The sequence below is a fragment of the Typopeltis vanoorti genome, chromosome 19 (assembly GCF_054136105.1).
Source record: "Typopeltis vanoorti isolate ZY-2024b chromosome 19, IOZ_Tvanoo_1.0, whole genome shotgun sequence".
In the NCBI taxonomy this organism is placed as follows: Eukaryota; Metazoa; Arthropoda; class Arachnida; order Uropygi; family Thelyphonidae; genus Typopeltis; species Typopeltis vanoorti.
The window spans coordinates 37144122-37163020 of record NC_143567.1 but is presented as its reverse complement, the minus strand read 5'-3'; the positions used below and the strand labels follow the sequence as shown (position 1 = coordinate 37163020).

The 18899-nt window shown below is 34.5% G+C and overlaps 1 protein-coding gene across 1 annotated transcript in view; it reads right to left on the bottom strand.

Moving 5' to 3' along the window:
• Nucleotides 1-18899, bottom strand: part of LOC150096002 (zinc finger-containing ubiquitin peptidase 1-like) — a 245689-nt gene that overhangs the window by 187156 nt on the left and 39634 nt on the right. Inside the window, exon 2 of the mRNA XM_090409263.1 lies at nt 11943-12011. Within this exon, the coding sequence (XP_090265389.1) occupies nt 11943-12011 (69 nt within the window). The remainder of the gene's footprint in view (nt 1-11942; nt 12012-18899) is intronic.

Here is an 18899-nt window from a genome sequence, read left to right as displayed (position 1 = left end):
GAGTCTAAATTCTTTATACTTTTCTATGATCTGTCTAAGGTAAAGGATCTGATCTCTGGTACATTTCCAAAAACCTGCTTGTTCCTCAGACATCTCTGCATCAACTTTGGCCTCAATCCTATTTATAATTATCTTTAATAAAATCTTGCTTTCATGAGAGATAAAACTAACAGTTCTTTAGTTCTTGAAATCTTTCATATCTCTTCTTATGTAGTGGTATGAAAACTGACTTCTTCCAGTTCTCTGGGACATGATCTTGTCTCCAAGAATCAATCTATGAAACACTCTTATCCCTCTAACCAGTAGTGAGCTATGGAAATTTTAACAAAGGGCTCGCATCATCGAGCAAAAAAAAGCCGTATTTCACACAAAAACTTTTATTACAATTCACACTTTTTGATTGCACAAATGCCAATCAATAAGTGTGAAGGGACAACCTGTAAAGGCTATCATTTTTAAACCAATATTTCATGATCTAAACACGAAATATTTGCACACAATCATCTGTGTTAATTTATCTTACATAAGAAAAACATTTTTACTATCAAAATAAAATAAGAATAAAATCTTTTATAATCGCACATATGAAATAGTCTGCACTTTTAATAAACAAAATAAATTTCTATTGTTTGATATAGAAGTTTTTATGACAAACAATCTATAAATAATAAATAAATATTATCTAAACACAATAATATTGAAGTACATTATATTTCTCTTTGTTCTAATACTTCAAGTGATAATCAATGGCACCAATCAAGGTGCATTATTTTATAGTCCTATTTATTTATATGCAATTACCAAAAGTGAATTCTTATTTGTAAAATGGAAGTAACAGTAACTATAATATTTTATTTAATAAAATCACTTTGTTAGGTTACCATATGAGTTTGTCGCTTAATGTATTTAAAAAAATTATGTTTTTTTTTTTGAAAAGTAAACAAGAACAAGGGGCTCGCAAATTTGAGAAAAATTTAACGAAAGGCTCAGGTGAGCCCTTCTAACCCCTCTGTGGCCTTAAAATTAATTCTGCTGGAATTCCATCTGCACAGGGGGGGGCCTTATTGCTATTAAGCTGTTTAACTGCTCTTTGAACCTCATGCCTAATTGAGAAGGTTCCAAATTGAAATTTTCCTGATGAGAGGGCTCCTCCAAATTTTCCTTATCCACTCTGCTGTACAGTTCCCTCAGTGCATTCTTTCCATTTGTTTTTGATTTCCATTTCTTCTGTTAGTATAGTCCTCAGTGAAATGACAATTGAAAAAGGCAGGATAACAATAATGGATTCAAAAGTGATATGAGCTACCAGTACCATCGACAGGGTGTAGCATAGAGGCAGCCTGCCTCAAGGCGTTGCTTAATAAGGGCGCTCATAGGCGCCGTCGCTATGCTAACAATTCGTAGCAAGTGCAGAAAGAAGTTTTTCCAAGCTTAAGCTGGTTAAAAATTATTTGTGAACAGCAATGACCCAAGAAAGATTGGTTGGTCTAGCAACTATATTGATAGAGGTAGACATTGATGATTTCAATTTAGAAGAGCTTCTAAACAGTTTTATTGTGCAATATCCCCGTAGAGCAAACATTTAATTAATATTATTATGTAATTGTTTTGCATTATTGTTTCTCTTGTAATAAAAACAAAATAGCAATTGGAGATTTTTTACATTTTTGTCTTATAATCCATCAGGGGCGATATTTAATTGTTTACCTCAGGGCGCCATCTAATCTGGCAACGGTCCTGTGAGCTACATGCTATGATAACAGATATAAGGTTGATACATATACACAAAAAACATCTCTTCTTCTTCTTCCTAACATGGAATATAGGCCATGTGGCCTGTTCCAGTCTCATGCCATCTCTTTCTTGGTCTTCCGATTCTTCTTTTTCCACTTATTTTGTATCTGTATAATATTTTTGGTAGTCTCCTGTTGTCCATTCGATTTAAATGTTCTAGCCATTTTTGTTTATACTGTCTTATGTAGTAATTAATTGGTTTGATTTTTAGGGATTGTAAGATTTCTTCATTTGTTTTGTGGTCCCACTTGGTATATCCAGCTGTTTTTCTGAGGAACTTAATTTCTGCTGTTTGAATTCGTCTTTCATCTTTCCTTTTCATGGTCCATGTTTCGCTTCTGTATAGTAGAGTTGGTTTTGACAAGACATTATATAGTCTGATTCTAGTGTGTTTTTGTACCAGGGATGGCTTAAATATACTGTTTATTATGCCATTTACTTTGACAAAGTTTGATATTTTAGTGTCTATGTCTTTTTCTTTGAGTTAGCTGAGGAATTAGATAAGTACCAGATCGACATAATAGGGGTGACTGAAACAAAAAAGACCAAAACTGGTGAGATCTTTCTGAGCAATAAATACAAAATGTTATATTCAGGCAATAACAATCAAGGAAAAGAAGGAGTAGCCATAGTATTCAACACAAAATACGAGGCTAATCTTCTTGAATGGCAGTCAGTCTCAAGTAGAGTAATGTGGGCAAATATCCGAATGGGGAACTGGACAATGAGACTTATTTGTGCCTATGGTCCCACAGAAGGCTCTACTAAGGTAGAAGTGGAGGAATTTTTTGAGGCTTTAGAAAAAGCAACTGACACAATGAAAAAGGAAAAGTTGGTCCTTGTTGGGGATCTAAATAGTAGAGTAGGAAATGATTGTGAGACATACAAAAATATTTTGGGAAAATTTGGAGAAAAGAGCAAAGCTAATAATAATGGCAAATATCTGTTGGATTTCTGCTCAGGACATGGACTGGTTATTACTAACACCATGTTCCAACATAAAAATGTGCACAAATTCACATGGAGAGAAGAGGCTAGGAATAAGAAAAGTCTCATTGACTATGTTATTGTTGATAGTGATGTTTTCTCCCTGGTGCAGGACACCAGAGTGTACAGAGGATTTGAAATTGGAAGTGATCACTATTTAGTCTTGAGCAGGATAAAATTCAATTTCATATTGAAAAGAATAACATGTAAGAAAGTTTTAAAGCGAATAAAAGTTGAGCAGCTCTCAGATGTAAACTGTAGACTAAAATACAGAAATATTATTGAAAAGAAAATGAAAGAGTTTGAGAACAGGAATCAAACCTTGGAGATTCAGTGGCAAACTCTGAAGGAAACATTGATTGATTCTGCCAGAGAGGCATGTGGTGAGGTTGTGTGCAAAGATAAAAAAAATCAGAACTCCCTGGTGGACACAGGAAGTTAAAGAGGCAGTGAAGGAAAAGAAGAAAGCATATCAAAAGTTCCTGGCAAATAAGTCAGCTTTTACTCTTACAGAATACAGAGACAAATGTAAGAAAGCTAAACAGAGTGTAAAACTAGCTAAACAAAAGTCATGGGAGGACTTTGGCAAGAATATAGAAAATAAATATCAAGAAGGTGGCAAAATATTCTGGAGGTTGTTGAAGAAGCTTAGGAATGGAGGAAAGAGTGCTGTAAAAGGAATTAGAGATGATAAAGGTGAAATGAAAACAGGAGAAAAAGATATCCTTGAAGTATGGAGTAATTACTTTGAAAAACTGCTAAATGAAACAAGCAGTGATGACAGCACAGTGATAAAAAACACTGACCAGGCATGCAGTCAGGAATACATATCCATACTTGAAGTAGAAAAAGCCATCAAAGGCTTGAAATGTGGAAAGGCAGCAGGAGTAGATGATATTCGACCAGAAATGCTGAAGTATGGTGGTATAAGAGTCTTACAGTGGCTGCACTGCATAGTTCAGAAAGCCTGGACAGAGGGACGAATTCCTGATGATTGGAGTAGAGCTCTCATAGTACCCATATATAAAAAGGGAAATAAAACTGAATGTGAGAATTACAGAGGTATTTCCCTACTGAGTGTTCCTGGCAAGATCTATGCAAGTATACTTGAGAAACGGTTGAGAAGAATTGTGGAAGAAAAGCTTGGTGAAGAACAAGCTGGATTCAGGCCAAATAGAGGCTGTCAGGATCAGATCTTCACTTTACGACAAATAGTCGAGAAAGCATGGGAATATAACAAAGATCTGTATTTAAGTTTTGTTGATTTGGAAAAGGCATATGACAAGGTGCCAAGAGAGAAGCTATTCAATACGCTGCAGTTATATGGTGTCAATGGGGCATTATATCAAGCAATACTTAGTCTGTATTTGAGTTGTGAGTCAGCAGTTAGAATTGAAGGAAGTACAGGAAGATGGTTTAATGTTAAATCTGGTGTGAGACAAGGATGTACATTATCCCCTCTGTTATTCATTATCTATATGGATCACATTATGAAGGAATGTGGTATTAAACCTGATATCAAAATTGGAGATGTTAATGTCAGCTCTTTGCTTTATGCGGATGATGTTATACGTCTAAATAAATCCGCTACAAGTCTGCAAGATTCTCTGACTAAATTGAATAGCTGTTGTAATAGATATGGTATGAAGGTTAGCAATAAAAAGACAAAGACAATGAAAATAGGCAGAATCATTGAAAATGTCAACTGTGTTGTGAATGGAGAACCTGTGGAACAAGTAAAACATTTTAGCTACTTGGGCACAATTTTTACTGAAGATGGTAAACTAAATATAGAAATAGACAACAGAATCAGCAAAGCTGGTATCGTGGGAAGTCAATTGAATAAATTCATATGGAATAAGAAAGAAATTAGTCGGAACACTAAATTAGCTGTATACAAAACTGAGTTCAAACCAATTTTAACTTATGGATCTGAGAGCTGGGTCAGAAGTAAAACACTTGACCAAAGACTAGAGACCGCAGATATGAGAGTCCTGAGAAAGATTAGAGGCGTGAACAGATGGCATCAATGGCAATATCATATTAAAAATGAGGATATTAGGAAAGAACTTGACATTGTCAGCATCCAGGAATGCGTTAGCAGAGCTAATCTCAGATGGTATGGTCACTTAAATAGAATGGGAGAGGAAAGATTAGCAAAACAAGTGTTCTCTGCCAGGTTGGCAGGAAAACGACCCAGAGGAAGACCAAGATATAGGTGGATTGATACGGTACAAAGTGCCTTAGACGATAGAAATATAAGATCTGATAATGTTGGAGTCTTGACAAGTAACAGACTGATTTGGAGGAAAATTGTAGATAGGAAGTTAGTAATGATGTAATTTTTTCATGTAGTACTGTCATATCCTGTACACCCCTTGAGGGTACATGGCAGGAATTTGATGATGATGATGATGATGATGTCTTTTTCTTCTTCGTATGATAGATCACATCCCAAGTATCTGAAAGTGTTTACTTGTTCTAGTATTTTATTATCTATCACTATTTTACTTCTCATTGGGTTTTCTCCTTTGAATGCCATTATTTTTGTTTTTTCTTTGGATATTGTCATATTATATTGCTTTGAGATATCATTTAATGATTTTAATGATCTTTGTAAGTCATCTTCTGATGTAGCTAATACTATTTGATCATCTGCAAATAGTAGTGTATCTATCTTCATTTGCGGGATCATTTGTATATCAAATGGGTTATGCTGTTTCCAGATTATTAATATTTCATTTATATATATATATTGAAAAGGTGAGAGGGTACATCCTTGTCGTACTCCTCTTGATATATCTTTCCATTCTGAGGTGTGTTCTAATTTGACTGCTATTTTATTTCCTGTATATATTTCTTGAATAGATTGTAAAAGTTGGTTCGGTATGTTTAAATTGGTTAATATTTTAAACAATTTTTGTCGACTAATTTTGTCAAAAGCTTTTTAATGTTACAATTAATAAGCAGATTTCCCAATTTCTGATATGGAAACAGTCATTCTGGTTCAAATTGGGGCAATGTAGTAGCACTTCAGCATCCCCTTTGAATGAGTGGTCATATTTAAAATGGCATCAATGTAAAAGAAGAGTCTTTAACCATGAAGAATATTGAGTGGTCCATGCTGTGATGCACCAAACCAGATTCTTTTTTCTTTCTTTCTTTTCTTAATATAAAAGGTGGGACTGATACTCTTGCAATTTCTTCATAACTGAATATCCTGTTTGTCCACAGTATGAGAAAAGACAATCACAAGGAACCTTCTAAACATCTTAGAGAAGACTTTATCCTTGGTGTGAGATGACATGGAGGAGAGTCTAACAGGAAAGAAAGTAGGCAACAAATTATATTTTTTAGGATCCTTTAGAAAAATGGTTACGAGATTCCATCAAATGGAATTGGAACCTAAATAAGGGTCAGAGTTCTTAGGAAGAAGCTTGTTCCTAAGAACCCCAGATAATACACCAGGTCCTTTTTGGGATGAAGCCATTCTGCAGCATAACTCTTTGGAGTGTGTCAAGTTCTAGTTTAAGATTGCAAAGGATGGTACAGACAATGCGCTATTAAGGAGTTTTGCCAATACCTATTTTTTGAGAAGGATGATGTGTATACTTGTTGTGTGTTGTCTGTCACTATTAAGAAGTTTTTCCAATACCTATTTTACGAGAAGGATTATGTGTATACTTGTTGTGTGTTAGTCTGTCAAGGTTTACAATATACTCCACCTTTTTCTTTTTCAATGGCAAATTTCATATGAGGCTGCAGGCTGTTAATCTTGGTTAGAAATAAAAGTAGAGAAGCTTCAGGATGTAGCCATATAACAAAGACATCTTTCACATGATATATATAGAGTCGAAGTTATATGGAGGCAAATAAATCTTTCTAGATACTCCAGGATATAATTTACTGATGGAGAGAGGACTCCACATGACAGTTTCTTCAATCTGCTTTCAAATTTTGTTTTTACACAAAGTATCCTAAATGCATGACAAAAATGAACAAATGACAAAACTGAAAAATTTAATTACAGGTATCCCTCGATTAATGCAGTTAATTAATCTCTCGATTTTACCGCGTATATATCAAAATTGCATTAATCAAATCTAATAATCAATGGTAAAAATTACAATTTGTCCATGATCGATTACTGTATTAATAATTCATTTTATATGGTACTCTTTTAGGAAAGATAAAAAATGAATGCAAAGTAAATGTTCAATAAATACTTGTACCTTGCAATTTTTTTATCAAAAAAAAGTTATTAAGAGTCGTTTGAACAGTTTTAGTTTTTTCTTATTGGCATAAATTCTATGATAACAAGCAAAATGACTCTCCAAACCTCGCCAAACAAACAATAAAACAAAGAAAAAACACTGCAAATATAATACACGATGGTACAAATTAAGTGGACATTGAATCCAACATTATTTCATAGCAGAATATAGAAACTAGTTTCGTGCCGAATATATAGAAAGTAAAAGTTTCGACGGATACAAGCATAAGCAACCTTATGGGCAACTCGTAGTTAAGGTGGAGTAAGCTCCAGATCACTTTCCTTAGTATTTTCCATAATGTAAAGCACATCTCCTAGAGGAGATGCATGATAAATAAGCCTTTGGCTCTCTATTTCAGTAATACATGATGGTTTATTTATTTTCAGTTACAATCAAGAAATTATTGAACCAAGAATAAAAAAACCATACTATACTGACATCGGAGGTTGCAGTATCTCTCAGATACAATTTACTTTCAAATATCACAAACCTTTACATAACACAAAACTTTACAAAAAACAGTGCGGAATATCACTTGTAACAATTCAGTGTATCATGAGTAGCTGTGCACTGAATTGTGTAAGAATACTTAAATATAAAGAGCCAATAGGCTTCATGTGTAAGAATGTGTATATTAAACATTTTGCATGTATCTGTCAGATCAGCTGCGAGCTCCGCAGGGTTAAAGGCACGTTAATCAAAACTCTTGCTGCGTATATCAAGGGATTGCAACAATTAATTTCACCGCATTAATCAAATCCCGCGTTAAGCAAGGGATACCTGTATATCTGAAGGAAGTGCTGTCAAAATGATTGTCACAATGTCAAAATTATGAATGATATCTAGTATGTAAGGAGAGTTTTTCATTTTTGCCAAGAAATAAGATGAATTTATTTTACAAAAGAATGGCAATGGCAAGTAAGAGTACCAAACAGGTGTGACAGAAACTTGGAGATTTTTCTTCCCTTCTTTTTGCAAATGTATATAAATTGTCAGGGTGGTTAGCATATTCACACTCCAACCAAGAGACTGTGGATTTAAATTCCAACATGGGCATGAATCTTTATAAACATCTGCAGTAGATGAATTTCTTCATCCAGTAAGATATCATCCTGGTTACTAGAGGACTGAAATGACTCAAAGAATACCTGTCATTTCTAGGGCAGTTTCTTTCTAACCTGCCATCCCTCAATACCAGTACAAATGTACAATAGACTAACAACTTTTGTGAATGGAATTCATATAAAAAAGGTCTGTCTTCATAGTTCACTTCTCCTGTCACCACCATAAAGTTGCTTCTATTCTTCATTAATCCATATTAGCATTTTGTTGTTTCTATTAGTATATTCCAAGTTATGTGTAAATTCAACCCATCCTTCATCCATCCCTTATTATCACGATAGTTGTCATAAAAACTTCTATATCAAACAATAGAAATTTATTTTGTTTATTAAAAGTGCAGACTATTTCATATGTGCGATTATAAAAGATTTTATTCTTATTTTATTTTGATAGTAAAAATGTTTTTCTTATGTAAGATAAATTAACACAGATGATTGTGTGCAAATATTTCGTGTTTAGATCATGAACCAAATACCCTGAAAATTTGTTATAAAAATTTAATTAAGGAAATTAAATAAACAGCCTCACGAAGTCCATCTGCACATCTAAGCCACAATGACAAGTGTGGGGTGATTTGCTTTACATGGAGATCAAAGGCTTCTAATAGCCACTTTTAAGATGCATATGAAAAATGAATGGGGCAAAGAAAAAAAAGAGAGAAAGCTGAAGATTTGGATGTTGAAACAAGTCTCAGTTCAGGTCCAAGACCCATGACATACAGATAATGCATATGAGAAATTGGGAAAAATTTTGAGATGTAATAGTAGAAACAGCAGAAGAGGTGTGTGGAAGTGTGAAAGAACAAGTGGAAACAGAAAAAAAAAGGAAAAGAAAAATGCTGGCAGAATGAGAGTTAAAACGGCAGCTAAGTCAAAAAATAAAGCTTTTTTGGAAGTTAATGAAGACCAGATCAAATGATGACAGAACTATCGTGATAATAAGGGATGGATGAAGGATGGGTTGAATTTACACATAACTTGGAATATACTAATAGAAACAACAAAATGCTAATATGGATTAATGAAGAATAGAAGCAGCAATGAGGAGCCAGATTTAATCAAAATGGAAATCTTGTGCCACCAGGAGAGCTATTAGGATGATGCGGCAACATTGCTTTAGAGATCTGTTAAATTAAACACAAAAGCTATGGTGAAATAAATTGGAATGAACATACTGCTAATGATGAGAGAGAGAACAGGGAAATAGGTCTGGCAGGGATTGAATAAGCATTAACGTATTCACACTGGGAAAGAGAAAAACTCTCACCATGACCTTGTTCTTCTATTTGGAAGAGAGAAAGCATCTCGTGCCACCACATATGAGGAGTGCTTTGAATATAACTAAATCAGCATAGAGGAGAGAAAGGAATACGTTTTCAGGATATATTTGAAAAACAATAATTATACACACTGCTATATTTGGTTAGTATATTTGAATTATTAAAAGGTGTAAATATGTGAACCAACATTAATGAGCCATGTGAGAATGGCAATGTAAGGGCGAGAGGGAGAGATGAGAGAACAGACGTCAATAGAAATACTCACATTACTGCAAATGAATTATTAATGATTTACATTCGTGATATATGTGTGTATGTGTCGTTTATAAGTTTCTGGGATGGAGCGAATAACACGTGATCCTATAAACTCTAGACATGCATGTTTAAATTTATAATGGGCATAATTAAAAAAAAAAACTTATGAGGAGAGGGAAAGATATTTGTTTCAAAATATAAATAGCTAACCATAACAAACAGTGGATGTATACATAATTAGCTCAGTAAATAACTATAAGGAGGGTATTATCCACTTAATTATTAATGCTGATAAAGTGATTCACCTAGGTATGAAATACTTGTGGGCTGATGGAGCAGAAGATCATCTTCTACAAATTGTTGTGTTTGTTATGTTTTCAATGCTTTATTTATATTTCACTATGTTTTCTGAGAATTTCTTTTTATTCACTAATGATGTACACACTTTTTTTTTTTTTACACAGCAATATATACATAAATAATTTCTTATCAAAAGAATTATCCACCCTTTCAGGAATCCTATCTTCACTACATGAATTTTTCATTACATTTTTTTTTCTTTTTGTCAGCAGCTTGTCTGTTTCATCAATAATAGATATCTTGCATATACTAGCATTTTACTGGAGATCAATGGATGCAGTCCACTTCATATAATACATAAAATGTTTATTCAGGAATAGATGAATTTTTTACTCACTACATCTCTATTCTTTCTGAAGACTGGAATGAAAATGTTACTATAGTTTAAAAAGCATCCTATCTTCAACAGACACTATACTGCAGAAGCAAGAAAAGCAAGTAGTTTTAATGTATCACTGATTGGTTTGGCAAACAATATTTCAGGACGGAAATGGTTGTATGATATCTTTAGAGTGATCTGGATGAAGATGATACCTGATGAAGATGAACCAAGGAGAGAGCACTGTTCCAAATATACAAAGGATGCTCAAGAAGGGAGTGTAGTGACCATAAAGGAATAACATTATGTCACTGTGCAAAGGTTTATTAAAGTATAATGGCAATAAGCATAAGGAGATAAAATGGAGGAAGGCCTAAGAGAAGAGCAGTTTGGTTTTAGAAAAGGGCAGTCAACTGTTGATTGATTTCTGCTATGAGGGAAATGATGGAGAAACATTGGGAATTTGGAAAAAGCTTATTTATGGCATTTATTGATTTGGAAAAAAGCCTTTGATTGGGTTTAAGGGAAAAGTCTGGGAAAGCTTGGAAAACAAAGATATAGGAAAAGAAGAAATAGTTATAATCAAGAATATGCATTAAGAAATAATTATAATCAAGAATATGCATTAAATGTAAGAGCTGTGAAGACTTTTAATCTGGTAATTTAGAGTGGCTTATACTTAATGGACAGCAACAAGAATATGTCTTATATCCATTACTGTTCAACTGTGGTAATGAAGAGTTCTAGATAGGGTTAATGACCAGAGAGGAGAAACAGCTGTGCTTAAAGATGTGCCAATGCAAGCATAATTCAGCAATATAGCCACAGAAGAAAGTGAACAAATGGAACAGTGTGGCACAAAACTATGGGTTACATTAACAAGCAAGAGTGCAAGTATGGTTTTAAATTGCAGAGAAAATCTACAAGTTAACAGTGTTACTCAATGGGAAAAACAGCAAAATCTTCATATATTTGGGAAATATACTTTCTAGTGATGGAAGGTTTGATCAGTAGTCTAGTTTGGGACAGTAAGGTCCCACTAAAGTGTTAGAAGATTAGCAGATTCTCCCACCCAATGTCTTATGCAAGGGAGACATGGAGACTAACAAAAGGAGACATAAGCAGAATACAAGCAATGAAACAACTTACAAAAACAAAGAATGATAAAATAAAAAATGTGGATGTTAAGAATATTTTGGGACTCAAAAATGCTTAAAATATGGTCTGTTCTGCAAGAAAAAGAACAGAGAAAGACCACAGAAAAAGCAGAGAGACCCAATAAGAGAAACTTAGAATGAAAACTTCAGCTGGAACAGTGTTAACAAAGAAAGAATATAGGAGGATAGAAAAAAATGGAGAACTCTGATCCACCTGATCTTAAAGTTTCTTTTAGAGTTGTTGATATAGAAGAAATAAGCTTTGACGTTCTTGTTATTTTTTAGGTAAATTTGACTCCACAATGAACAGAAATATTCTATTAAAAATATAATTACCTGTTATCACAATTCAAGATTAACATTATCATATGCAATGAATCTAATTAAAATCTCACCTTTTTTTAGAGTTCTATGCTTATCCACAGCTGTGAGGGGAAATCCAGGTAAGTGTACTGCAGATGAAACTAGGAATAATTTTTCTTTTTAACTTTTTTTTATCATCCACACACACATATCTTTTAAATATCTTTAATACTAAGATATTTAATATTACTAAATAAAATTTAATAAAGTAATGATGATGAGTTCATTATTACTATTATTATTACAGGAACCTCCGTGGAATTCAAAACCCAGTACGAGAGGCCTAACTGTTATTCACACAACACCTACCATATCTCTCTAAAATTATTTGCTCACAAAATAATCATAACCTCTTCTGGCAACCCCATTCCACTCATTCACTACTCTCTAAACAAAAAATAAATAAATAAATAAAAATCAATCCTAAAAAGAACACCACACAGATCAGTCATCATTTTGGTCACTCAGCTCTGGATTCTCTCCAATACATCCACATTCACAAGAAATAAAAAATAACAAAAGAAAGTTCAAAAAATTAAATTAAAAAAGTTTGAAAGAAAAATAAAACAGATATAAAACAAACACTTAAAAATAAGAAAAAGGATTAATCATAAAAAGGTTCATTTTACAATAGTTCACCTGTACAATGGCACTGCTTATTTTAACATATATTAAGTTAATTCCATCAGAAAAAAAAAAAAAAAAAAGTTTTGCCAGTAAGATAGCCCAGTTATAGCAAGAAGAGAGAATGGAGGCAAAAACAGCATGCAACAACATATTTATATGACAAAACACATCAGATTAATGAGTACTTACTTATATAACTGTTTACAATAAAGTTTGAACTAAAGCACTAAATTTTAGAGTATCATCATTAGAGTATCCTTTCAGCTTTTTTGTAAAAGGAGCTTCTAGGCAGCAAAGATAAATAACTTTTAATATTACAAGAGGATGATATTTTTTTGTGTACATACAGGGTGTTCGGGATAAATTTGACAGTTTCGTAAGGAAAAAGAAAATCTTCTTTGTATCTATTAAATTTAATGAATTGACAAAAAAACATTACAGGCAGAGTTAATTACAATACTATCAACAAGATTTACTCAAAATAACCACCATTAGCATCGATCACAGCTTCAATTCTGCTTCGGAACCTCGAACAAGCTGATGCTACAGTCTCCCTGGGAAGGGCCGCAAAAACTGTTTTAATTTTATCCATTAACTGGGCTTTTGTATTACTGGAAGTGCGATTGGTGTCTTTTTCAACTGCGCCCCATACAAAATAATCCATGGGGTTAAGGTCTGGGGAGTTTGGAGGCCAAACATTTGGACTGGTGAAGTCGTAGAAATTTTCAGACAACCATTTTTGACTTTTCCCAGAGGTGTGGCAAGGGGCCGAATCCTGCTGCCATACATACGGCCTACCATTGGCTACCCTTGTTATCCAGGGCTTGACTACAGTTAGCAACTCCACGAACAAAGCCCGAATTCCAATGCCAGGGTTCTTCAACACCTGTTCCTGCAGATTTGCGAGGAATTCTGCTGTACGAACGCAATCAGATCGTCTGCTAGGGATCTTTCTTCTTGCTACATCCTCGTAGTCACCATTGCAAGTCTCTAGTTCATGCCTGATTGTTTTTACTGTATTCAGGGAGCATTGGGCAGCAGTCGTAATATCCTTATTTTGATGGCGGGCACGAATCATCATGATACAAGTTATTCTCTTCCATGATTCAGGTGGGTTCCAGCTATCCATCCTTTCTGACATCTTGTATATGAATGAAGAAGGGTCCAAACTTTTAAATGAAGAGAAGTGTGTGTTAATACATGTAACTTACGGAAAAATATAATTAATTATAAATATGTCAAATTTATCCCGAACACCCTGTATCTTCACTATTGGAGGTTTTTTATATGATTTATATAAAACAAATTAATATTTATATATATATATATATTTGTTTTGCACAAATTTGTCTCTTTGTCTAACTATGCTCATATTAATCATAGCTGCATGGCTAAACTATTATGACCCAGCCTACTACTACTTAAAAACTACTAGCACAGTGGAAGACTTCATCACATGCTGGATTAAAAATGTAGCAGGTGAGGATGGTTGGTTGGTTAGGAGTTTATTGGTGCAAGGACAGCAAAGGTAATGGTTATGTCTATGTGTGTGTGTAGTAAATGTTGGCAGTGAAAAGTACTAAGGGACTTAAGTGTTAATATCATTGGCTTTAGCAGCAGCAGAAGTAAAACATCAGAAAGAGGTGAGTGCCAACCTGCAGATGCATTAAAGATGTGGGCAGTGTGGTGGGGGGAAATGTTCTAATGAATAACTGGATATGTGGAGAGAGAGAAGGAAAACTGCTGAGAAAAGAGAAGGATGACATGAAGACTAAATTGAGAAGGTGAATGACCAGATTAAGAGACTAGAGAGGTTAGCCAATGTTAGGAAAATGAGAGAACAAGGTAGAGAAAGTAAGAAAATGGGAAAAACAGGAAAAGAGAAGAAATAGGGGAAAGTCAAATAGAATGTGGTAGCAAGGGATAAAGAGATTGGAGGGAAAACAAGGGGGGGGGGAGGGATTTGAGGTTAGAAGGAGAAATGCATGCAAGACATGGAATGTATCTGAAGAAGGATGCAGGTATTTGGAGATACTGCTGTTATCTAAACAAGACAAGAAAACTATAATCGCAAAGGTAGTGGTTAGCAAGGATGGTTATCTGAGAAAAGTGGCTTGAGAAATGAGACTGTGCATACTATATTGCAGAGCCAAGTGGAATCTACAGAGTAATAATAGCTCCATGTATTAAGGCTTAAGTGCTGGGAAAAACTCATGATAAAAGTTTAATGATTACAATATTTCATGTTGGTTACTGAGACATCGTTAGGGAGTACAAAATGAGTCTTGTAACACACACACACACACACACACACAGCACAAAACTAAATAAAAATGTGGATGAGAGACTAGCATCCTAACTAGGTGGGGGTGCCCTCTATGGACACTTGCGGTGGCTTAGAATGTAAACTAGGATCTCAAAGTATTAGTATTTCCCATATTTTCAGATAAGTTTTATGCAACCATATTTATTTAAATTAAGCTGATTTTTAAGAGCAGCAGCAGATTCTAATAGTCTTTCTCTTCTAAATTTACTGTGATGGAGCATGATTGTCTTTTTCCAATTGATTCTGTGAGCTGTATCCAAAGCATGATCAGCAAAGCCAGATTGACCATAGTCATGATTGCAGATTTTTTTTTATGTTCTTCCATTTGGACAGTAGCTGATCTTGTCTGTCCATGGTAGGCCAACTTGCAGGAACAAGGAACTCTTTATACACCTGGAACTGAGCGGGAGGGGGGGGGGGGGGGCTTTGTCTTTAGTGGAGTGGATAAGGATAGCTAGTTTTAAATGGGGTTTGAAAGTGGTGCAAAGATTGTATTTCTTTAAGGTCCTGGAAATTTGTTCTGGTGTGCCTCAGACTTATGGTGCTTCACCTTCAATTGACTTAAAACTACATTTAAACTCATTTAGCCAAAAGTAAATAGTCTTTAATGCTATGGGATGATATGAGATGGTGATAGCATTACTAAAATCTTTCTGAAGAGAAGCTCGTGGATTGGGAGAAAGACTGCTTATCTAACCATTAGCTAGAAAAGTGTGTATATGATTGAGTTCTGTTGCAAGAGAGGTCGCACTGGAACAAAAGTTATAAGCTCTATGGGTTAGTGTTTTTATGATAGCATATTGTTTAGAAGGGGAATGATTGGAAAGTTTGTGAATGTATCTGCCCATGTGAGTGGGTTTCCTATATTTTGAAAAGGACAGGTTACCATTAGTTAGGTAGGTGACCAAGGTGTTTAGAAAGGTCAGACTATTATTAGTTTCCTATTCCATAGTATATTGGATTCTGGGGTGAAGTTTATTGAGATGACATAGAAAAGTATCTAATGAGTCTGAGCCGTGAGACAAAATAAAAAAGACTATCTCAACCCGATAGAAGGTTTGAGAGGGACTGAGCCAAGAGCTTGTTTTTCAAAATCTTCCATAAAACATTGGCAGGGTGAGAGGGATTCCATAGAGCAAGGATTCCCAATTGTGGCGGTCCCCCAGGGTGTAATTTCAGGGTTTCAGGGAGAAAATTAGGACCACAGTAAGGATGGATTATGTGTTAGGAATGAATTTTAAATACTGTATGCTTTACAAATAAAAAATTTTTCCTTAATAGTTTATCATTATATTTAATTTTTTTTTAATTAACAGTTGTAGTTACTGAAGTCAGACAGAATTAACTATAACATGAATCCATAAATTTAAGATATTAGGACACTTGAAAGAAAATGTGTAAAAAAATTATAGGTTATAACCTATAAATTTTATTTAAATACATATTTATTTATCTGTGAAACTGAATATGATTTTCAGAGATTTTAGATTTTTTAATGGTACAATTTTTACACCCAGGAATTGCACAAATATTCACCATTTTGAAAGAGATTAAAAAACATTTGTTACAAACCAAAATATATTCAACATATTTGAAAATCTGACATTTTCAATACTGTGTCCATATTATTTGAACATACCTTTTAGTCAGAAAATCTTAGAAAAGGGGGGGGGATGATATTCAGACATATGGTAAAAAGGGATGCATGGAGCAAAAAAGGTTGGGAACCACTGCCATAGAGATACCCTCTACCTGTTTATAAATTTTGTACTTCCAAGAGAAATAACTGAAATGGATAGCAAAGGAAAAGAGGTGAATGATGTAGGGGAAAAACTTTGTTAAAAAGCAATAAGGTTAGCGAACAATGAGGCGATGTCAAAACTCAATAATATCGAAGTGCGTTATATTTCTCTTTTGTTTTTATACTTCAAGTGATAATCAATGCTACCAAATCAAGGGGCATTATTTTATAGTCCTATTTATTTACATGCGATTACCAAAAGTGAATTCTTATTTGTAAAATAGTAGTAACAGTAACTATAATATTTTATTTAATAAAATTACTTTGTTAGGTAACCCTATGAGTTTGTCGTTTAATATATTACAAAAAATTATGTTTTGTTTTTTTTTTGAAAAAATAAAAAAGTAAACAAAAAGAACAGGGGGGTCGCAAATTTAAGAAAAATTTAACAAAGGGCTCGGGCGAGCCCCTTATAGCTCACCACTGGGTAGGGGGAGATTGGATTTATGAACCTTCGGTAAGTCATATATCCAAGGACGGGAAGCAACTGAAGGGTTTGAATTTTTTGGAATACCAGAATATGGGATCTCACCTCTCGCCCCCTTGCCAATTCTTTTATGGAAGATTTTGAAAAACAAGCTCTTGACTCAGCCCCTATCAAATCTTCCATCGGGTTGAGATATGTAGATGATGTCTTTTTTAATTGGTCTCATGGCCCAGATTTCTTAGATACTTTTCTATGTCACCTCAATAGCCTTCACCCTAGAATTCCATTTACTATGGAAAAGGAAACTAATAATAGTCGGGCCTATCTGTTTACCTAAAGATAACCTGTCATTTTCAGTATATAGGAAACTCACTCAAGATTCACAAACTTTCCCATCATTCCCCCTCTCAACAATATGCTACCATAAAAACGTTAAACCATAAAGCTTATTAACCTTTGTATTTTCAGGACTGGGGGCAACTTGTGATAAAAGTGGTATAAGTTCTCATCACTTGCCTTAGTAACTCCCATAATACAAAGCACATCTCCTTGCAGACATGTGTAATACTATGCATTAAGGGAAGGACCACTACTCAGACCGGTTTCAACCTTTATTGAGGTATAATATCATATCAGTGCGACGGTAGGTGTCGAACTGATATGATCGTCAGCTTGTCGAGAGCTCCTGAAAAGATTAGTAGTATTTTATGTTATCATTGGCAATTTTACTAGAATTTTATGTAGTATTGTTTGCTTTTCGTTTCTTGGTGTCTCTGTGCAATTTTTGTGTGTTTTCTGTGTTATTTTAATTATTATTTTTAAGATAAGATAGCGTCCATATGGCGCCGATGAAAAAAAAATGGTGGCCAGGTCGCCATGTTTGTTTAAGAGTTTTGATATAAAAGAGTTTTTGCAGTGTGCTGTCTGTGAGATGTATGCTTTGTGAAGAGCAGTGGGAGTCTGGTTAGATGGTAATAGTGGAGTTAATATGTGCAGAAAGTATGAGGATCTAAAGCGTGTTTTGGGTGGCGAGAGTGATATCATTAAAGAAAGTCAGAATATAGAAAATAGTGATGTGATAAGGAATTGCGAGGTAGTACCAGATAGGTGTGAGAGCGTCGTTGGAAGTGTAAATGAAGGTAGAAATACAGAACGAATGGATGATTTAAATGATAATAAAAATGGTGAGATAGATGCAAGTAGTGAAATCGCTCGGTTGAGCGGAGCGATACATAGAGCAAAACGGCAACTGGAGCATATGGAAAAATGTGTACTGAACATACCAACTAATAAACGGCGAAAGTCTGTTATGAAAAATAAGAAGATGTTTGTAAACGTAAATAAAATGAAGGAGCGAGTGCTGTATGGAGATTCGCTATTAAGAGGTGTGATAGTTGAGAGTTTGACGAAATCGTACCAACTGGGTGTGAACATAAAGGACGCCAGCGAATCTATTCGAGTGCAAAGACAGAGGGTGAAAGAGATGATAGTCGTGGCAGGAACAAATGATTTGAAAGAAGACAAAATGGAAATGATAGAGGATGTGAGGGAATTACTTAAGGTAGCAAAAGAGAAGAGTGAAAGAGTTAGGTTGGTGAGTATTTTACCGCGGTATGACAGTGAAGTGTTTAGAAGGAGGGCCATAATTGCCAATGACTTTATGCGTGGATTATGCATGGAGAGTGGTGTGGAATTTGTGGATGTGTGGAGTGAGTTCGATCGGCAAAAGGATTTATATAAGATGGATGGGTTACATTTGAATGGATTTGGTGTACGGAGGCTTGAAAAAGTGTTGATGAATGAAGTGG